The 24,095-nt window shown below is 26.5% G+C and overlaps 1 protein-coding gene across 1 annotated transcript in view; it reads right to left on the reverse strand.

The window, feature by feature from the left end:
• The window catches only part of LOC117175747 (ATPase family AAA domain-containing protein 2-like), a 169,431-nt gene that overhangs the window by 1,088 nt on the left and 144,248 nt on the right, over positions 1 to 24,095 (reverse strand). The window contains exons 20-24 of the mRNA XM_033365521.1: positions 15,564 to 15,750; positions 11,846 to 12,031; positions 10,802 to 10,943; positions 7,598 to 7,702; positions 7,086 to 7,516 (exon numbers count right to left, since the gene is read on the reverse strand). Coding sequence (XP_033221412.1) covers positions 7,200 to 7,516; positions 7,598 to 7,702; positions 10,802 to 10,943; positions 11,846 to 12,031; positions 15,564 to 15,750 — 937 coding nt within the window. The 3' untranslated portion in view covers positions 7,086 to 7,199. The remainder of the gene's footprint in view (positions 1 to 7,085; positions 7,517 to 7,597; positions 7,703 to 10,801; positions 10,944 to 11,845; positions 12,032 to 15,563; positions 15,751 to 24,095) is intronic.

Genomic DNA, 24,095 nt, shown 5'->3' on the forward strand with positions numbered 1-24,095 from the left:
TCTTAAAGGTATTGATTGTGCCGACATAGGACGTCCTAGGAACGCCCAAGGACGTTTTTGGGATGTTCATGGTTTTGAGCCCACTGAGAACCCAGTAGGCAAAAAAATATGAATGTCCTAGAGTGGTCTCAGGGACATCCTTAAGACGTCTTTTGGAACATGTCTTTTAGACATCCTAAGGATGCTCCTAAGATATCTAATGTGAGTACAAAAGATGTCCCGAGAACGTCCTATGTCTTTAATACGTCTTTAGTACATCCTTAGGAAATTAGACATTGATTGGACTGACAAAAACGTCCCAGGGGCTTCAATAATGTTTTTGAAGTATTTGGTATATTTTTGACATTGTTTAAATCTTTACGAAATAATTCAAGTCTTTGTGAAAAATTTTTAAACTAACCAAAATCTTTTAAATCTTTATGAAAATCTTAGAAAATCATTCAAATCTCCATGAAATATTTGAAATATTTCGCATAATATTTGAAATCTTTTTGAAATCTTCGGAAATCTGAAATATTTTTGAAACGTTTGTGAAATTTTCTTAATCTTTGTGCAATCATTTATACCTTTGGGATATCTTTTAAATTTATACGAAATCTTTGTAAAATCTTTACGAAATAATTGAAATGTTTTTGAAATATTTGATAACATTTGTAAAAATTATTGAAATATTTGGAAAATCATTGAAGTCTTTGTGCAATTTAAATCTATCTGTAATCTTTGTGAAATTTTTAAAATATTTGGAAATCATTGAAATATTTATCAAATATTTCGAACATTTTTGAAATATTTGTTATGTTTTTGAATTTTTTTTTGAATATCATTGAAGTCTTTGTGAAATCTTTTTTAACTATCCGAAATCTTTGAGAAGTATTTGAAATTTGTAGGGAATCATTGAAATCTATGTAAAATATTAAAAATATTTTTTAAATATTTGTTAATACTTGTTAAGTTGTTTAAATCTTAGCGAAATATTTGAAATCTTCGGGAAAGCATTGAAATCTTTCTGAAATCCTAGGAAATCTTTGAAGTAGTATTTGTGAAATTATTTAAATCTTCGTGAAATCCTTGAGATATCACTGGGAAAGCATTTATGCCTTTGTGAAATATTTTTAATCTTTTCGAAATGTTTGTGAATGCTTTGCGAAATATTTGAAATATTTTTGAAATATTTGGTAATGTTTGTAAAAATGATCGAAATTTTTGTGAAATCTTTGGATAATCATTTAAATCTTTGCGAAATCTTTTAAATTGATCTAAGCTCTTTGCAAAATATTTGAATTTTGCGAAATATTCCAAATATTTATATTTTGGAATAAGTATTTAGTATATTTTTGAAATTGTTGAAATCTACGAAATAATTGCATCTTTGCGAAATATTTCAAATCTTTGTGAAATCCTTAGGAAAACATTAAAATCTCTATGAAATTTTTGAAATATTTCATAATGTTTGTGAAATTCTTCAAAAATTTCGCACGATATTTGAAATCATTGAGAAATTATTAAAATCTTTGTGAAATCTTTTAAATATTTTTTAAATGTTTGTAAATTTTTTTTTAATGTTTGTCAAATCATTGGGAAATCATTTATACCTTCGTGAAATTTTTTAATTTATCCGAAATCTTTGTGAAATCTTTGCAAAATATTTCTAAAGTATTAAGAAATATGCGAAATATCAAAAATATTTTTTGAAATGTTTTGTAATTTTTGTAAAATTATTGAAATATTTCAAATTTAAATCTATTCGAAATCTTTGCAAAATATTTTATAAATATTTAGTAACATTTCTGAAGTTATTGAAATCTTCGTGAAATGTTTGGCAATATGAATTTTATACCTCTATTTTCTATCATTTATTATTTACTATTTATTGTTAATTTATTATTATTTATCTACAATTTTTATTTAGTATAATATTATTATGCTATATAAAAATTGTGGTATTCTATAATAAAGGTATATTCCTCTGCCCCCCACCTAAAGAAAAATGGCTCCGCCGCTTCAGACTTGTTAATGTTTCTAACGTAGTATTTATTGATCGCTGCTAAGTGTTGTTCGAGGGGATACTCACTGAGAAATCTGGAAATCTTAAAACTCTGAACGCGAAGTGCCGAGATTTTCAGAACTTCTCGCGAACGGGATTCTCTAATAGAAAACAAACTCGGCTAAGTTCGGTGGCGTTCGGACGGAGTCGGCTGTCAGTTCGACTCACCGAGGCAGTGTGTGCATCATGAACGTGTGAATGCTTCGTGGTTTGAATACAAGTGGATGCAGAGCATTTAGCTCTTGTCTCCCCCCCCCCCCCCCCCCCCCCCCCCCCCCCCCCCCTCCAACATAGTAGCACAGATCTTTCATGGTTCATTCCAATCTTTCCAATTCCAGGATACTTGGGTCGTTGAAAATACATTCATGGCAATATCAAAAAGCCCGAAAAGCATAAAAAGTGTTTACTAAATCAATTCAATATATTTGAAGTCGTTCCCAAACAATCAAGAATATTTTAATATTATAATTTAATATTTCTGGCCAATATATCCCAAATAAATAACTATTTTTTAAGTAAAAACTTCGAATCTTACAAATAATAATTATTAAATAATAAAAGCCATGAAGATTAAACATGATTTTTTTTTCTTCCGATAGAAAATCGATAGCTTTGAGGAACTTATTTATTTGTTAAAGAAAAAATTATATTATGAATAAAATAGGCATAAAATACTAATTTAAGCTGCATATGTTCATAAATATCCGCTTTTTCGTGTAAGAAATAAATTTCTTACGATTTTTCAAATAATAAATTAGAAACTAATATGCATTGTTTTTAACATCAAGACTCATCTTCCCCAATTGTCTTGAAACTTTTTTTTATAAAGATGTTACAGTATTGTAAAAATATTCGACGCAAGTTTCAAATATATGGATTGAAGCTGGAAATTTTAAATTGTTTTTTTTTTTTTTAATTTTTAAGAACTAAAATGTTATTACATATAGTTTTAAGTTGTATTTAAACAATCTAAAGATTTTTATGAGATTTCGTTTCAAAAATTCTTAGAACTCTCAATAATTGAAAATTTGTCACTATGAAATTTCAAATAGTTTTTTTTTGATATTGTAAAATATACCGATGCATTTGGAACAAAAAAATTGATTTTGTACAAAAAAAAGACGAATTTTCACAAAATATAAAAAGTTTTAACCAAATATAAATTTTCTACTAACTGATTAAATTTTAGAACCCATAATACGAATTTTCCAAAAAACAGTAGAATTTTCAACAAATCATTTGAATTTTTAACGAAATATTTACATTTTTGGGTAAAAAAAAAATTTTGACAAAAAAAGGAAACGAATTTAGAACTAAAATTATGAATCAATCAAAAAGCTGACCTTTTAAGAAATATAGTTCAAATTTCAACCAAGGACCTTAATTAAATTTTTTTTTAGTAATTTTAAAAACATCTGGATTTATCCGACAAGAACGAATTTTCAACCAAATAATTGAATTGTCTATTAAACTTTTTAATTTAGGAACCGAAAATATGAATTTTCTACAGATCAGTTAAATTTTTAATAGAAAGTTTATTGACTACCAAATAAGATTTAATTTTTAACAGAAGATTGCAATTTTTACTACAAAAGGTGAAATTTCCACAGTAAAAGATGGTGTTTTAAAAACCAAAAAGATCAATTTTCAACAAAGTAGTTACATTTTTAATTCAGAAAAAATCGTTAGTCAAGAAAAATAAATTTCAATAAATTTGTTGAAGTTTTAAGTCAAAAAGAAGAATTTTCAACTGAGAAGTATGACTTTTCAACAAAATTGTCTAATTTCAAAGAAAATAATTTAATTTTGAACGAAAGAATAACATATTTAATCGAGAATACTATTTTTTGTCTTTGAAGTAAATGGGAGGCCTATAGATTAATTAAATTTGACACTAAAACGAGCCAGTGGGCACAAAGTTTGGTGACGTCTTTACGACATCCTTACGACATCTTTACGACAACTTTACGACAACTTTACGACATCCTATGTCCATGTCGTTAAGGTGTCTTTACGATATCGTAAAGACGTCGCCAAATTTTGTGCCCAATAAGAATTTTTAGATAAAGAAAACAGTGATAATAATAATATTCTGCTAATTTTTCAAAAAATTTTGAATAATTTGTAAAACATGAAAAAAAAAAAAATAAAAATTCTGCAAAATTGACTTTTCCTATAACAAATAACGTAGTTTCTTAACAATATGACCGATTTAAAAAAATGAAACGGAATTCAAAAGAAGAATAGTCAGGCTTTAATGGCATATAAGCCACTTTTTCTTTTTTTAAACAAAACATAATTTTTTCAACATGAATTAGAGGAATCTGACAAATGGCAAAAATCTTAAAATAACGACAGTAAAGTTGATTATTTAAATTCGCATTTATTACAAATATTACAAAATTGTTTAAAATTTTCAAGGATGAGGAAATAATATTTAAATATGTCCATTTATATCTTTACCTCTGACACTTGGTAAACCGACTATTACTGGGGCAACGTAAAAAGTATGTCCAATACTGGGACAATTATAACCATCGTTGAGTATTTGTTATATTCCAACATAAATCATAAAAGTAAAAATTTTCTAGTATTTTTGAAGTTCCTTTGAATTTATTATTACTATTTATTTTTGTTCTGAAAAGTTATACATTTAATAAAAAATAACAAAAAATACTCCTCAAAATCTGTGAATGAACTGCTCCCAAATTCTAAATTTTTTTGTTTTTCAAAGCTTTCCCCATAACTTGTATAGCCTTTTATTATTGAACCCAGTGGGAACAAGATTTGGCGACATCCTTACGACATCGTTACGACATCCTTACGACAACTTTACTACCTCCTATGTCCATGTCGTTTCGGCGTCTTTGCGATATCGTAAAGACATCGTCAGATCATACGATTCATTTACGATGTCGTAAAGACGCCTTAACGACATGGACATAGGATGTCGTAAAGTTGTCGTAAGTATGCCAAATTTTGTGCCCAATGGGAAATTTCCTACAATAATATAAAAAGTAATGTTTTTGCATAATTTTAATATGTTGAAGAATAAAATTCATAACGCATTTGGAAACATTCTTGACGAAGTTGCCTAAACCGGGACAAGCTGTCGCTGCGACTGTCTCAGGTTCAGAAATCTCAATGTGAGTTGCGCAATTGCATTTCCATTACTGAGACTGAGGCGGTCACTTTAGCCGTGTTTTTAATAAAATTCTGCAGTTTTGTGATAGGGATATATTAAAAATATTGTTTATGAGATCCAAAATTGCCGTTCAATTGATTATTTATCTGAAAAAAGTTGTTCACAGTAGATCATTAAAAACTCCAATTCTAACCTCAAATTTTGCCAACTGCTTAAGTAAGTAATTTAATAGTAACGCATTAATTAAATTTTTTAATGAAAATTAGTAAATATGCATTGAAATTTAATATTAAATATAATAAATATTAATGATATTAATATTATCTATTTACTTTTTAAAATAAATTAAGTAAATTAACTTTTCTGTTGAAAACTTATATTTTCGAATTATAAATATAACTGTTTTGAAGAAAACTCTTCTTTTTTAATTGAAAATTCAATGGTTTGGTTGATATTTTTTCCTTCTTGAGGAAAAAACCTTTCTTTATTAATATTTAAAATATTTTCTTGAAAATTCGTGTTTGGTTCTAAAATTTATCTTTTTAATTATGAATTTCATCTTTCGTCAGAAAAAATGCAACTCTGATTGAAAATTAATCTGTTTAGGTTTAGGCTTTAACAGTTCTATTGAAAATTCGTTTTTTAAAAATTAATTATGAATTAAAACAATTAAATGCAATAAAAAAATTTAATTCACCTAAATAATTCGACTTGTAACCAAAACTGATCAAATTTATACTAAAAGAGATGGTTTGTCAGCCAAATAAGATTTTTCCTTGAAAAAAGAAAAAATCATTTTTAAAACAAACAGTTGTACTTTTGCTAAAAAAAATATGAAATTTATCATTAAAAATATAAATTTTCGAACCAAAAAGACTAATTTTCAATAAAATAGTTGAGATACTAATAAAAAAAAAAATGTTCAGTCAATGAAGGTTTCAACTAAATAATAAAATTTGTAACCAAAAAATAATTGAAATTGTTTGAATACTTTTTTTTGACTTATGTACTGATTTTAATTAAGATGAATTCTGTTTAAAAATTTACAAACAGTTGAATTTTTATTTTGTAATTAAATCAATAATATTAATTTTAACAATATTTATCATATTTAATAATAAATGTTAATGACTACTTACGAATTGGATTTAAAATTAAATTTATGAGTTACTACTCGTATTAAATTACTTACCTAATGAGTTAGGAAAATTTGAGGTTAGAATTGGAGATTTCAAGAAACTACTTTAAACAACTTTAGAATAAATAATCAACTGAACGAAAAACGTTGAGCTTACAAGCAATACTTTTTATATTAATTAATTTAATTTAATAATATCTTGTTACTTTGTTAAGAAAAATGTTAACACGTTAATATGCATTTTATTTTAAAAAATAAAGAAAAATAACTTCCTTATGATTTATAACAATCCATTCTTGCTTTTTAATGTATTCTATAATTGTAAGTTTGTTGTACCATTTTCTTTTGATAAGCCCCATTAAATTTTCCTTGTCCCAGTATTGGCTTCTTTTATTTTCCACTTAAGGGTGTTGGATCAATCCGACTTTGAATTTTTTTTAATATGTACGGCACTAGTTCCATATATATTTTTTCCGAAAGATTTGTGAACGAAAGAAACACAACGAAATATCCTGGGATTCGAACGATCAGAATGAACCATAGAAGAGGTGCGCGTCGATGGTGGGGGAGGGGGCAAGGTTCGGGATCCAAGTGCTCCGCATCCACTCGTGTTTGAATGTTCCACGCTTAACGAAAATTTTTCAATATTGTTGCTAGAAGTTGTTTGTCCATTGCTAATAGTTATTAATTTTCTGATCACTGCTAGATTATCTTGAGACTTATTAAACTAAATCAAAGTTTATTTTTAACTTGTTTACCGTTCTAGAGTCAAGTCGCACTGGCCTTGAACTGAAAGGCACGAGTCAATCCGATATCATTCATTTTTGAAAATTAGGAGGAAATAAATTAAAGTTCTTCTTTCGCGCCTGACGTTATCCTTGATTGTCGAGAGAGCAGTTCTCTTCCCTCGCAAGAGATGTGGCCTTCCGACTTTCCTGGAAATGCGTCAAGCACTCTGTCATTGATAAATAAGCATCGTCCTCTGAATTTTCCATCACAAGTTCAAGAGACGAATAGAGGCTTTCGAGCTCTTCACTCGTCCAGTTCTCCGTAAGCTGGATTGTTCTCATCAGGAGATCCTGAATTTGGGCCTCTGTGAGTTTCTCAGAACTCGATTTTGGGAGGACTTTTTGCCGCTTCGTTACAGTGCCTTCGCCAGAAGCACTGTGCTCTCTTTTTACGCTGATTTCTGTTAGTAAATTGTGAAAAATATACAATTTTGTAAAAAATTGGCTGAACTTTTTTATTTGTTTTTATTCAAATTTCGTACTTGATCTCGAGCTACTCGTGGAATGATCGGAACGCACTTTACTCAGTTTTGTTCTTCCTCTGCCCTCAGTTTTGGGCTTTCTTTTTGGCTGTACATAGATGTCTTCTATTGTTGCAAAATATCAATAGATTAATAAATTAATAGAACAAATATCTTCAGGGTGGCGATTCAACGGACGATTCCAAATTTCCGGTTTTTCCCGGTCAAGTTTTTCCATTTAACCGGTCAAATAAAAGTAAAATATTCATATTTGCCGCAAAAACCAAATATTTATTTTAATTTATCACGTTCATTCTAAACATCCTTTAACACAAGAGAGTGAAAAATCTAAAAATTACTGAATTTTGCGGGGTGGCCGCTGGCCCGGGAAATGACCGTAAATTTATTTTTGGACCTGGAATTTTACAAATTTTTAGAAAAAAATCCTTCTAATTCCAATTCAGTTTAGAATGCATTTGTAGTTCATGGACAGCGAATATAAATCAAATAATCTTTTTTTTTTATTGAATTGTACTTTAAAATTTAAAAAGCAAATGAAAATTGATTGCACAAGACGAGTCGGAATCAGTTCACAATTTTAAAATGCCCAGATTTTAACGTTACAGGAAATGTCTGACTGTAAATTTAAAATCAGTAATTATAAATTAAATATTCAAAACTGAACAAAATGAAAACAAAGCTTTGAACGTTACAATTTTAATTGTTGAATTCTAATGTACAAATAACAATTAAATACCTACTATTTTGTAGAAAAAATTCGAAATTAATTAAAAATTTGAAATGGTTTTCGAACAAAAAATTTAGAACCTTTTTAAGAATTTTGACAGGCTTCAGAAGAAAAAAAAAAATTTTCTAGGAAAATTACTTTTTATTTAAATAAACTAATATCAAGAGAATATTTAAAAAGATTTATAAAGAATTACAACATTTTCAAAAATGAATGTGGAAGATTTTTTTTAAATTTCTTCATTTAGGGCAGAATAAAACAAAAATTAATTTGAAAAAATGTAAACCAGCCTGTAGATTTTTCAAGATTTTGAAATCAAATTCCGAAGCATTTTAAAGAGTTTTAAACTATTTAAAATAATTTAACTTTTAATTTGAACAGAGAATTTTCAATTTTTTACAAATTTATAATTGGACCTGGAATTTATCCAGATTATTAATAATAATACTGATTTGGAACCGGGAACTTTCACATTTTAACAAACTCCGAGCTAGTACTGCAAATTTTTGAAAAGGAACAAAATTCTGAATTGGAACAGGAACTTTTTCCAAAGAATTCAAATTCTGAGTTGAAGCAGGGAATTTTTAAATTTTAACCAATTCTGAGTAGAAACTCGTATTCATCCAAAAGAATTATAATTTGTCTTGGAACAAGGAATTAAAAAATTTAAATAAATTATGAGCTGGAACAGGGAATTTTTTGAAAGAATGAATTCTAATTCTGAGTTAAAAGAGGATATTTTCGAAAAATATTAAAATTCCGGATTTGAAGAAGGAATTTTAAATTTTCAACCATTTTTGAGTTGAAACAGGAATTTATCGAGGAGAATAACAATTCTAAATAGAAAATTGAATTTTCTAAACAAAATTATAATTCTGAGTTAAAAACAAAGTATTTTCGAACAAAATTTAAATTATGAATTGGAACAGGAAATTTAAAAAAAAAATCAAATTCTTACTTGAAATAGAGAATTTTTGAAAAGGATTGAAATTCTTGATTTGGACAGGGACTTTTTCAAAAGAATTTTATTTCTGAGTGGAAATGAAGAATTTTTTGAAACAAAAATAATAATTTGTAACAAAAGAGTTTTGAATTTTAACCGACAAGGATAATTTTTAGACAAGAAGATTATCTTTCAAAGAAAAAAATCATTTTCAATATTTTGAGTTAAATAAGTTAAATTTTTAATTAAAAACTTACAATCAACAGAAAAAAAACTAACTTGAAAAAAAGTTAAATTTTCAAACAAAGTGATTAAAATTTAACTAAAATTGTAAATCTTTGACTTTGTCATTCAATTTCAAACTAGAAAGATCAATTTTCAAATAATATGATGAATATTTAAATTAAATAATTTATTTTTTTTAACAAAAAGATCAAATTTCAACCAAGAATATTTATTTCTACCAAAAAAGACAAATTTTCAACTAAAAAGTAATTTTTAATCATTAAAAAGTTAAAATGATTTTTAACAAAAAAGTTACATTTTTAAACAAGTTATTTTATTAATAGTTGAATTTTAAGGCAAAAAGATTAATTTTCAACTAAAATGATGAATATTTAACTCAAATACTGAAATTTTCCACCCCATAGATACATATTCTAAAAACAAGATTAATTATCTACCAAAAAGTACAATTAAAAAGAATGATTTTTTAAATAAAATCGTTTAAAAAAATTATCTTTAACTGACATAATTGAATTTTTAAACTAAAAAAAAATTAATTTTTACTTATAAGAAGATAAATTGTCAACCAAAACTTAAATACTTAAATTTTAATTTAAAAAAAGGCATTTTCAACCAATAGCGAACAAGATTAATTTCTACTAAAAATGACGAATTTTGAGATAAAAAATGTATGTTCAGCCAAAGAAATAAATGTTAAATTAATATTCTGGAATACTTAACTGTAAAATGGAAACAATTTTTTACAGTTTCCTTTTTAACCAAAGAAAAAAATTTCAATCAAATAACTTATTTTTCAATTCAAGAATTACATTTTTAATTCAAATTCCAGCAAATATATCAAATTTTCAAATAAATATTTGATTTTTTAAGTAAAAACTGACAATTTAAAGCCAAATAGATAAAATAACAAAAATTGATTTTCAACAAAACAGTTACATTTTTTAACCAGAGATGAATTTTCAATAAATTAATATAATTTTTAAGCAAGCAGTTAAATTTTTAAATAGCAAAAAGAATCCATAACTTAATAAAAAAAACATTATGCCCTACGACTGTAGACAAACTAGAAATCTTTTTTCTAAATTGACCAAAATTATTTAAATGAAAAATTGAATTTAACTTCGATCAGAAGTAAATTCCCGAGTTTCTAATTACATTCCCGTTCATTTCCCGGCTTTTCCCGGGCAAGTCGCCACCCTCTCTCAATATTGGAGACTATTTTTTTAAACAAATTTTTTATTATTTAATTAATATTTTTCTCAATGTTTTTTTTTTAGATAAACCTCACCAGTTGAAGATCTATAGGAAAGATCATCTGCTACAGAATTTGCCTTTAGAAACAATTTTCGAAAGTAGGTCTGCCTTTCATCAACGCAAGGTGGTCGAAGCTCGTAAACCTCTCCTTGATGTATGTCAAATAGAGCTGTAATCTATTGAAATACATATTTTATTACAAAATATATAAAAACCTGTTTAAAATTGAAGAGATAACTAATTTTCCTCAAAAGTGATTGAAGTACATTTGATAAGAATATGTAAAAAAAAAACAGAACATTTTTTCAAAAGAATATTCTTTTGAAGGAATCTGTATTATCATCAGACAACAAGAGAAAATCTTAACGCTTTTGCAGACTAGATGGACCTATGAAATAAAAATGTTTTAAATTAATTTTTTTTTCTGGAAAAAAACTTATTCACTTCGCTGGGTATCGAACCACAGAACTTCCGATTGCCGGTTGTGTACTTTTCCCTTAAGCTATTAGAGAGATCGAAAGAAGCATCTTCTTTCAGAGATAAACGCATTATTTTGCTAGGTATTACAAATCAGAGGAAGGTGAGCGAAGGAGATTTTTTTCAGACAAAAATTTACTTTAAACATTTTTTATTTCATAGCTCCATCTAGTCTGAAAAGACGTTAAGATTTTATGTTATTCTCTGATGATAATACAGATTCCTTGAAAAATTTGACTCGGTAACACCTGGCAAAATAATGCCTGTATTTTTGGAAAAAATTCTTCTTTCGATCCCTCTGGTAGCTTAATGGAAAATCACCCAAACGGCAATCGGAAGTTCTGTGGTTCGATTCCCAAGGGAATGAAGGAGATCTTTTTGTCAGAAAAAATTTTTATTTAAAATTTATTTATTTCATATGGCTCCATCTAGTCTGAAAAGACGTTGAGTTCTGCGGTTCGATTCCCTACGGAGCTAAGGAGAAGATCTTTTTGAGAAAAAAAAATTAATGAAAAAAATTCTTTTAAATTAAATAATCGAAAGATTATTTTTAAAAAAAATTGTACAATGCAAATAGTGTTTTAATTAAAAAAATTTAAACCTCGGGTGGCAAATTTGAGTGATCCCAAGAAGCTGTCGTGACAATTAACATGTGGACAGAGCGATCGAGTCCACGGAGGAGAGATGTAAAAACGACTCTCGCTGCTTCGTCGACTAATTCCCACCAAGCCATGATGTCAGGCACATATAATAAGGACGGCAGTGTATGTCGAGCAGTCTTCACTTTCTAAAAAAAAATTATTTTTATAATTATAACACATGCATTATTTCAGCTTTTTCTATGCCAGTTGATCGTGTTGAAAGATTGGACCAACTCGAAGCAAGAAGTTATCATAAATTACCGAAAATTTCCGGAAACGTTTGGATATTTTGAATTTCTTTGAATTACCAACTTTTTTAAATTTCAGTTTTCATAAACAACAACCATAAATTACGGCGAATTTTTGAAAATTTGTAAATGCACTGAATTTTCGCAAATTTTTTAACAACCATAAGCCGTAAATTACCGAAGATTTTGTAAATGTTTAGATACTTTAAATTTCCGTACATTTCCAAATTACTTTTGCTTAATTTATTAAAATTTGTAATTTTTTATAATTTATAACTTTGCCATAAATTTCAATAATTTCCGTAATTATCAATAATTGTCACAAATTACTGCAAATTTAAAAAAACACAAAATTTCAAAAAATTTAAGTGAACATAAATCACCGAAAATTTAAGACAATTTTAGAAGTGTTTAGATACTTTAAACTTCCGTTTTCCAATTTTAACCAATTTTCCCAATTTCTTTAAATTACATTCTTTTTTAGTAATTTAGCAATTTATCGAAAATTTCCAAAGTTTCCGTAATTAACCAAATTTACCATAAATTACCGAAATTATCTGGAAATTTTTTAAAATGTTTCGGTACTATCAATTTCATTTAATTTCTAAATTTTGAAATTTTTTAAAGTTTGTCAAATTTCAAATTTAAACCAAATTTTAGTTGATGAATTTGCTGTAAATTTCAATAATTGCCACAAATTAGCAAAAATTTTTGAAAAGTTTGGATGTTTTGAATGTCTTTAAATTTCAGTTAAATTATAAATTTGCCTTAAATTCCAAAAATGTTCGCGATTATAAGCAATGACAATAAATATTGGATAAAACACCGTAAATTTCCGGCAATTTTGAAAATATTTAGATACTTTAAATTTCCGTTTTCCAAATTTAACCATTTTTTTAAATTTATTTGAATATTCATGTTTTTTAGTAATTTAGAAATTTAACATAAATTTATAAAATTTCCATAATTAACCAAAATTACCATGAATTATCGAAATTTTCCGGAAATTTAAAAAATGTTTTGATACTATAAATTTCATGTAATTTCCAAATTTTGAAAGTTTTTAAACTTTGTTAAACTTCAAATTTGAACGAAATTTTAATCGATGAATTTTCCGTTAATTTTAATAATTTCCGTAATTATTGATAACTACCAGAAATTACCTAAAACTTTCGGAAATTTTGAAACGGTTTTGATATTTTGAGTTTCTTTAAATTTCAGTTAAATTGTGAATTTGCCTTAAATGCCAAAAATGTCCGCGATTATAAGCAATGATCATAAATTACCGTTAATTTCCGAAAATATTGGATAAAACACTGTAAATTTCCGTCAATATCCGTAAATTAATTTTTTTTTAATATATTTAAATTTAAAATGTTTAAAAGTAATTTATACATTTTCCATAAATTTCCCAAATTTCCGTATTTAACCAAAATTGCTATAATTGACCGAAAAATTCCGAAATGTTAAAAAAAGGTTTGGATAGTATGAATTTCATTTAATTTTCAAATTTCGAATGTTTTTAAACTTTGTGAAATTTCAAAATTTTTTTAAAATTTAAATGAAAAATTACCATAAACTTCAATAATTTTCGTCATTATCAATAATTACCACAAATTACCGAAATTTTTTAAATACACTGAATTTCCGTAAATTTATGAATTTTTAAAATACCGTAAATCAGTGAAAATGTCCGGAAATTCTAGAAATTCCTAAAATATTGAAATTTCAACATTTTTTTTTTGTGATTTATGAATCTGCAATAAATTTCCCAAATTTCCATAATGAAGAAAAATTACCATAAATTACCAAAACTTTCTGGAAATAAAAAAATGTTTGAATGCTATGAATGTAACTTAATTTACAAATTTTTGAAGTTTTTAAACTTTTAGAAATTTCAACAAAAAATTTCATTTTATATTACAAATTTTGCCATAAATTTCAATAATGTCCGTAATTATTAATAATTACCACAAACCACCAAAGTTTCTAGAAATTTAAGGAATTTGTGGATACTAAATTTCCCAGAGCTTCCAAAAGTTTAAAATTTAGATATTCTTTTTCAAATAAAAAAGATCAGTTTTCAACAAAAAATAGAATAGTTTAATTATCATGTCAGTTAAATAAATAGATTTTTAAGCAAATAAAATAAATGTCCAAACAAACAGATGAATTTTTAACCGAAAAGGTCGTAATGCCTATAAAAAAACAGTTTCAACAAAAATTGAATATTTAAAATTTAATTAAAAAATATGAATTTTCAAATTAAAAAAAAAAAACACTAGTTTTCAGCCAAGAAAATTAAATTTCAACCAAAAACATTCATTTTCTACAAAAAACAATCATTTCTAACCAAATACATTTTGAACCAAACAATTTTTATTTTTAATAGAATGTTCAGCCTAATAGTTGAATTTTCAACCAAAAAGTTTAAATTGCTACCAAAAAAGCCAGTTTTCAACCAAATGAATGAATTTTCAAACAAAATTATAAATTGATTTTTAAAAAAAATGTTAACCAAATTCATTAATTTTCAACCAAAAATTTTAATTTTCGATGGAATTTCAAACTTTATAGTTGATTTTTTTTTATCGAAAAGGTGAATTATTGATCAAAAATATTCATATTCTACCACAAAAGACAAAGTTTTAACAAAACACAGAAATTTGTAATCCCATAGTTGAATTTTCAACTAAAGGTGATTTCAGTTTAAAATATAATTTTAGAAAATGTGAACAAAGTTGCTAAACTTTGAATGACAAAAAATTCTTTTGAAGTAAAATGATGAATTATTAAGCAACAAATTATTATTTAAATGTAAATAATGCAATGAAAATATAGAAAAATTGTCGTTTTCATTTATTGTAAAATTGTATCAACGAAAAAAAATCTACTATCGCAAAAATATATTTTCATTTCAAATAAGAAAACAGTTGTATTCAACAAAAAAATTTTTTTTAACAAATATTAATAGTACGGTGTCATATTATTACACACATGGGGTGTCATATTTTTTAAATGAAAAAAAATGGTCTGCCAATTTGAAAGAATTGTAAGCAATTAGAAAAATGGTTTCATTTACAGTGAATTTCGATGAAATTTTCCTATAAAATCCATAACAAAATAGTGGAAAATAAACCGAGTTATTTTGATTGAAAAAAAACAACAATGCGAGATGAATTAAAAATTCTTGACAAATTTTCTTTTCACCAAGACGCTCCATATTTTCTTTGGGAATGAAATTTAAAAATGTCTAATTCTGAAAAATATTTTCCGATTTATCAGGGACCAGCCGGGACGGCGAGCTAAATTTGATATTTCCTTAAGGGTGGAAGTTTGCATTGTATGTACACTGTACACTACCCAGATGTTTAGAAAAGAAGTATTTTTATTTTTTATTTTTTGGAAAGAATCTAAAAAAATAATTCACTTGTATTATAGCTTCTTCGACGGCCCTTCCGGTCTCCTCGAAGAGAGTAGTGACGTCCAAGATATGGCATGGTAGATGTTCGAGTGTGTGAAGAAGAGCAGGGCCCAAGTGCCGCGTGTGGCAGTTGTCGTTTCCGCATAGTAAAATCCTTGAGCAGCTTGTGGACCTTGAAGTGGCCTTGCCGGTTCTATGACAAAAGAATAAATTATACTGCCCTCAATGTTTAGTGTTTGGCCTCTAAACCTCCAAAGCAGGCCTGTCCACTGAGGGGGAATTAACTCGAGAATCGTCGCAAATGTTCAAAAGGCAAATGCTCGACTAGCATTATTGACCTGCTAAGGTTATCCCGTACCCCCGCCATTGCATCCACCGCTTTACCCATCGCTTGCTTTTTCTCGCCTGGGATTATATTAGAGTTCTTAAATTCCCGAGAATTTAAGTTCAGCTTATATAACCGAGAATATGGCAGAATTCAGGAGAATTTAAAAGAATTTAAGAGAATTTATGATTTTTAACAATATTTTTATTGTTCAGGCTATATCAGCGTTTGAATATGAATTATTTTCTATCTCAGACATATTCCAGAATGACAATGTTTTATATACAAATTAAAATTTTTAAAATGTTTTAATTTATTTCAAACAAAAAAACAACAACAGTTTTTTCTACTTTAAAAGATAACTCTTTAACAAAATACTGGCATTTTTAACCAATTCATTGAGTTTTTAACATAATGGTTTAATACTCAACCTAACAAGACAAATTGCCAATGAAAAAGTGTCAAAGTTTATATTTTAATAAAAAAGAATGAAATTTATACAACAAAGGAAAAGAATTTTAAAACCAAAAAGACGAATTTCCAACAATTCAAGATTTTTCACTCAAAAAACTAATCAAAGATTATCTAAATTATTGAACCTTCAAACCAGAAGACAAATTTTCTTTACAAAAATTCAATTTTCAAACAAAAAATATGACTATTCAACAAAAAATTAATTTCCCACGGAACTAATATATTTTACGCAAAAAAAGGAAATTTCAAACTAAAAAATCATTTTTTACAAACAAAAAACGCGAATTTTTAACTAAAAAATATCAATCTTAAAAAAAGTTCACTTTTCTGTTCCAAAATAAATTCTAAACAAAAAAAGAAGTATTTTCCACTAAACAATTAAATTTTCAATCAGACACAAGTCTGCAATAAAAAAAAATTCACAATGTTGTTGAACTTTGACCCAAGTAGATGAATTTTCAATTTAAAAAGATTAATTTATAACAAGATAATTAAACTTTTAACCAACGAGATAACTGTTCAACTTAAAATATAAATCTTTAACAGAAAAAGTGATTTCTTAACAAAGCGATTCAAACAAATTTTTCAAACAAATTAGTTGAATACTCAAGCAAAGAAGAATGATTTTAACCAAAAATTTGCATTTTTATTTTTTTTAAAGAATGAAATTTCTTCTAAAACAGATAAAGTTTTAAATTAAACAGATAAATTAAAAAAAAAACAGTTGATATTTTGGATGAAAAAGAATTTAGTCGAATTTTCACGATCAAACTATGAATTTTTTAACAAGAAATAATTTAACAAAGTAGTTAAATTCTCTAACAAATAGTTGGATTTTTATCCAAAAAAGATCAATTTTGTACTAAAACAGACGAATTTGTAATAAAAAACCAATTTTTTTTATAATTTGAACTTTCATCCACAAAATATTTCAGTTCATTTCTCAACACCAAAATATAAATTTGAAAAAAGAGTACATTTTCTACGAAATATTTAAGTTTTCAAGAAAATAGTACAATAGCTTAATTTCTAACCAAACCGTTGCATTTTTATCAAAAAAATTTAATTTCTGCTAAAGCAGGTAAACTTTAAAATAAAAAGACAAACTTTCAAAAACTTAGTTGAATTTTCAACCGAAAAGTTAGCGAAAAAATGCAATTTTGTATTAATTAAAATAAATTCTGAGATTCTCATAAATTCTCAGAGAATTTATTTCTCGGTAATATTCTCATTCTCGTTACCGTTCTCAAAGTAATATAACCGGCTCAGAACTCTAGATTATATCTTAGAGGCCATCGCCCGACCCGCATCCGTTTACCTGGTAAGTATACCCCCACCATTGCTACCCCTTGTTTGCCTCTACCCACTATATCTCGCGTCGGATTAGAGGCGGCCATACATGAGATTTAAAATTAGTATCTATTGTACTTATAATCCCTTTAATTCGCAATCCTCATTCATAGAATGTCTATATATTACTCTAATTTTTCTATGAATTTAAATTGATGGAACTAGTAATGCTTTTTATTTGAAATAAAATAATTTTACCATATAAAGATTCTAAAGAAATTTCTAATTTAAAAATTGGCCACTGTTACTATCTTACATATTATTCTTTTTTTTAACGTTTTCAGTTTAAAATTCACGAACCTTATTACTTTGAATTTCAAAATATTGTATTGAAAGATTCCGTTTAAAACAGGTAAGTATATAATTAAGTAGAAGCTATACTTAAAATATAAACTCATTTTTAATATTTCGAGGTACTTTAGTCAAATTTATTTCTTCTTTTTCAGCCGTTCAATATGCTTAAACAGTTTCAAAATTTGATTTCAAAATCTTCAAAAACCTAAATTTTTTGGAAAATGTGATGGAATGTTTTTTAATTTTTAATTTTTTTAATTCTTTTGAAACTTCTTAAAAACTACTTTTTATATCATTCGAGGCTCTTAAAATCTTCCATATTATTTTCGGACAATTTTGGAAATCTTTTTAAATCTTTTTAAATATATTCTTAAAATTAATTTGTTAAAATAATCATTTTTAATTTTCCAATTTAAAAATAAATATCGGTAAATTGCAAAATTAAAAATTCTAAGTTTCATAAATGACAATTTTCGAAATCTTTTTAAATCTTATTAAATATATATTTTTAAAATTAATTTTTAAAAATAATCATTTTTAACTTTCTAATTTTAAAATAAATATCGGTAAATTGCCAAAGAAATAAATTCTAAGTTTCATAAATTGTACAGATCGAATGTTCAAATAAAATTCACGCTATAAGTTTCAATGCTCTAAATTGAACAATGAAACGACCAATCTGGATTTTTTAAAATTATATCATTTTAAGCAAATTTCAGTGAAAAACATTAAAATTTAAAAGATTTAATTATAAGTTAATTCCTTTTTATTTTGACTTGCCACATATTAATCATTGTTCAATTGTCAATTATATATCAAAATTTGTTTTGAAATCTTGTTAAATATTCATTAACATTTTTTTTTTAATGAAGAATCATTTTAAAATTTTACAGGAATCTTAAGTATGTTTTGTTATTATCTGAAAAGTTTAAAAATCGTATAAAAACGTCAAAATCTTACTTCAAGGTATTCAAAAATATATATTTTGTTAAACCATTTGAATTAGTTTTGAATCTCTTAAAAACTTCTCAATATCTTTTAACCTAATCGATTTTTTCTAAAGTGATAATTGTTCAATTTTTATTTATTCTTCCAAATTTATTTTTGGTTTTAAACTGTTTTTAGGCATTTCGTAAAAAATAATGTATAAAAGAAAAAAAATCATTGAAAATTTTCCCATAAATTCTTAATCAATCCTGCAATATAAAAAAATATCTTAAATGTTTCGGATTTTTCGATAAAATTTTGGTAATCTTTTGAAATCTTCTTATATATGAATTGTCAATAAAAATGTAGATTTTCAATTAAAAAAAATAGTTTAATTTTTAATGAAATAGTTGAATATAAATATTTATATGAAGTTTCCACCAAGAAAAATAATCTACCAAGAAACAAGAGCTTTTAATACACGAATTTGTAACCAAATAATAGAATTTTCAACTAAAAAAAGTGGAAACATCAATAAAATCGTTTAACTATAAGTTTAAAAATAAATGTTTGAAGAAAAAAAAACGACTTTTGAAACTGAAAATATTTAAATTTGCAATAAAATTAATTTTTAACTACAAAATTGAATTTTCATCCAAGAAGATTAAGTTTCAACCAAAACACAACCAATTTTGTACAAACTAGTTCCTTTTTTCTCGGAAAAAATTAATCCAGCCTTCGAAGATATAATCCCAGGCGAGAAAAAGCAATCGAGGGGTAACGCGCTGGATGCAATGGTGGGGGTAACCTTAGCAGGTATGGTGCGAGAAACTAAATCTTCTTGGATAAAAATTCAATTTTGTAGTTAAAAATTAATTTGGTTAAAAATTTAAATATTTTTAGTTGAAAAGTCGTTTTTTTCGAAAATTGAATTTTAGACTTATAGTTAAACTATTTTGAAAATTACATTATTTGGTTACTAATTCGTGTATTAAAAAAGTATTTTCTTGAACTGAAAATGTACAATTACATTGAAAATTCATATTTCCGACTAACAAAATGGACTATTTTGTTTAAAACCCGTCATTAGTCTTAACAGTATTTTTGAAAAAATTTAAGCAGATTTCCAAAATTGCAAAAAAAATAATCTGAAAGATTTTCAGGCATTTTGCAGGTTTTATTAAAAATGGTAGGAAAAGGCCGAGTCGTTTTAAACGATATTCAGATGTTTAAAAATGATGAAATGATGATATAATTTAAAAAAATTTTAATTGGTTTATTCATTCTTCAATTTATTAAAAAATATTCCTTATTTTTTTACAAGAAAATACATGAATTGCTGCAAATATTTCTAAAAAATAATACATGTTTGATAATATTTGTTAAAATATAACAATTTATATTTTCATAAACAAATTAGATGAATAAATTAGAAATTTTATAAAACCAAGTACCGCCGAATTCGTTCCTTCCATTCAAATAGCTCCAGATTAAATTGAATATCACAGTTAGTCACAAATGATAATAAAAATGTATTAATAAATATTTTTATGAAAAATGTATAATAGTTAAGTATTAATTATAATATATCCCAGGAATTTTCACAGAGTGAATTTTAACACGCGGTGTTATTATTCATTCTCATTTTAATTTAGAAACCAAATTTTTTGTACGTGTAACTGCCTACAAATTTGTATTTGTTTATGAAATATTTGGTTACAAGCACTATTTAAAATAATGGTTATTCTTAACTTTTTAATTATTTTTGTGATTAAACGTAATTCTTATATTAATATGTACATTGAATCAGCCCAGTTGTACAAAATTTTGAAATTCAAAGTCATAAAGTGAATGAATTTTAAACTGAAAACGTTAAAAAAAGTTAATAATATGTAAGATAGTAACATTAGTAACAGGAAGCCTAGTGACCTTGAAAAATTGGAAAACCTTAAAAACTTCCAGATTTTTTCACAAATACCTTTAAATTTTTTTTTGGTCTTGTTCTTTTTTCTTTTAAAACAGAAATTTATCGAAATGCGAAGAATAATTTAAATCTTTTACCCTATTATGAAAGAGACATCTCATTTAGAAAAAATCTTGCTTTTCGAGGGATTGACCACTGGTTTTTGAGTGTACAGCAGATTTCAAAAGGTTAAAAAATGTTTCTAAAGATTTCAAAATATTTCAAACATTTCAAAATATTTTAAATATCTTTAACATTTCATAAAGATTTCACGGATGTTCACAATTAAAAAACGGCGCGTACGCCAGATTTCAATAAAGATTTCAAAAATTTGAAACGATTTCAAGAGAGTTTAAAACATTTTAAAATATTTTAAAATATTTCAGATAATTTAATTACCCCAAAGAATACAAAATATTTTCCAAACAAAGATTCAAGAAAGATTTTGTAAACATTTCAAAATATTTCACGAAGATTTCGAACATTTCATAGAGATTTCGAACATTGCACAAAGATTTTACAACTGTCAAAAGAGTTTACAGATTTCAAAACAGTTCAAAGATTTTCAATAAATTCAAAATTTTTTAGGAGATGTCAAAAGATTTCACAAAAGTATCAAGGATTTGATAAAACATTTATAAAGATTTTAACAAAGGAGTACACCAGATTTCAAAGATTTAAAAAAATTTCAAATATTTTAAACGATATCAAAATTGTTTATAAGATTTCAAAAGATTTCAAATATTCCAGTGATTTTAAACAATTACAAAAAATTTCATAAAGACTTCACAAATGTTGAAAATATTCCAGTGATTTCAAACAAATACAAAAGACAGAGAAGATTAAAAAATTAAGAATTTGTTTATTTACGATTTGGCTTTCCTTCGAAATTGTTTGCCAATAAGAAGTGAAATGGCTCATTTTTTACATGTATGACAACGTTTATTTCATTATTTGATGTAAAAAAGGAGACCTGGAAAACTTTGATTTCTTGACCAGGAAACCTGGAAGACCTTGAATTTTGTTCCAAGAATCGCTGGCAAATGCTCGACTGGCATTATTGACCTGCTAAGGTTACCCCCGCCATTGCATCCAGCGTGTTTTCCCTCGCTTGCTTTTTCTCATCTGGGATTATATCATCGCCCGACTCGCATTGATACCTGCTTAAGTGTAGTCCCACCATTGCTACCCCTCACTTGCCTATTATCAGTATATCTCGCGACGGATTAGAGGCGAGCATACCTGTGACCTTGAAATTAGTATCCATTGTACTTATAATCCAGAGGTCTCCACAAACCGGGTGCACCCCAAAGACGCGCGAACTACCTGGAATCCTTCTCCTTCCAGTCGGACCATTGCCCCTTACACCTTTCTCGGCGCGCTTAGTAACAGTGGATTGCCGGAGCGCATGACCCTAATAACCCTAAATCACCTCCGATTACCGTTCCAACTTATTCACTTAAAATTTAAAAATAACTTATGCAAACTATTTGGAAGTCATTTTTTGGGAATCTATGGGCTTTCACGAGTCCAGGGGTATGTCATTTCTCATAAGCAGACAAAAATTAAATATCATAATTCCCTCATTTAATTGTGAAAATATTTAGATTCGAAGAATTTCTATTTTTAGTCAGAAATTTGGATTTAACATTACGAATAACGTAGTCATAAATAAATACCTTCAGATCTAAAGAAATCTTTGAAAAGATCAAGTTCTCTAGAATTTTCTATTGTTTAATACTGTCTGCATATCGACAATAGCCTTATCCAAATTTCTGTCTGAAATTAGAAATACTCGGAATCTACATATTTTCACAATTGAATGAGGGTATGTTGATATTTAATTTTTGTCTGTTCATGAGAAATGACATACCCCTGGACTCGTAAAAGCCCATAGATTCCTAAAAAATGACTTCTAAATAGTTTGCCTAATTTATTTTTAAATTTTAAGTGAACAAGTTGAAACGGTAATGAGAGGTGATTTAGGGTCAATAGCGACAATAGATCCTGCGCTCGGCAATCCCGGCGACTAAGCGCGCCAGGACAGGTGTGAGAGGTAAGGGTCCCACTAGAAGGGGAAGGATCCCAGGTATCTCGCGCTCCTTTGGTCGTCGCCACCACCAACCACAGGTGCAGCGTGACCCAGAATCGCTCTACCTTTTTGAAGATCCACCAATTTTTTTCGACGGGAAGCTGAGATAAAATTTATGAACCCGCACAAAAAAATCTCAGTTATAAGGGCTCGGTTCTGAAAGTAGAACCTGGAGGTCCTTTTTTCTGGTACAAATAAACGGAACTTGTAATACAGGGATTCCGATTAAAGTATTAAAAATTTTAAACTAACTAATTGCGGATAGTTGTTTCAAAATAAATTTTTGCAACATCAATAATGCAAATCTTGTATTAAATTTTATTAGTACAAATTCAAAACTAATTAAACCGTTCAAAGTGGAATTATTAAAAAAATGGAACTTAGAACTATAAATAATTTTCAATTTAAGGCGATTCAAGCTTTAAAAATTCCAATTGTAAACTTCTTAATTTCTTTATTAAAAATAAAAAATCCCAAATAAATTGAAAGCATTCATATTTGTATATTTTGTTTTTTAATTGAAGAATCTCCAAATATAATTAGTTCAGATTAAAATTTCGAATTTGAAACATTGTCAAAGCTGCTGAAATTATAGAATTTTAAATTGTTATTACGATTAAATTTATTTAGAAAAAATTTAATGAAAAAATAGCATGAAAAACTAATTAAGTACAATTTGTACTAAAATCACATTAATTGTTCGAATTATTTAGCAGAAAATGTATGTAATTTGTTAAAAATTCGCCTTTTTTGATAGAAATTTATCTTAGTTGAAAATTCAACTATTTGGATAAAAGTTTATACATTTTGTTGAAAATTATTTTGTTTAGTCGAAAAATGGACTTTTTTATTTGAAAATAGTGTATTTCGAGTAATTCTTTTCGAAATAGTAAAAAAATAGTGTCATTGTTTCAAAAAAGTGTCAAATAGTTTAATAGTGTCCATTTAAGAATCTTTATAAACTCCTGATATTCAAAAATTGGTTATTATGGACTTAAAAATGGATTGTTTTGAATATCAGTACTATTATTTTAAATTAATTTACTTTATTGGTATATAATTTTTTATGTAATTATAATAATTATAAAATTAATATATATTTTTGATAAACTT

This window comes from Belonocnema kinseyi, chromosome 1 (assembly GCF_010883055.1).
Source record: "Belonocnema kinseyi isolate 2016_QV_RU_SX_M_011 chromosome 1, B_treatae_v1, whole genome shotgun sequence".
In the NCBI taxonomy this organism is placed as follows: Eukaryota; Metazoa; Arthropoda; class Insecta; order Hymenoptera; family Cynipidae; genus Belonocnema; species Belonocnema kinseyi.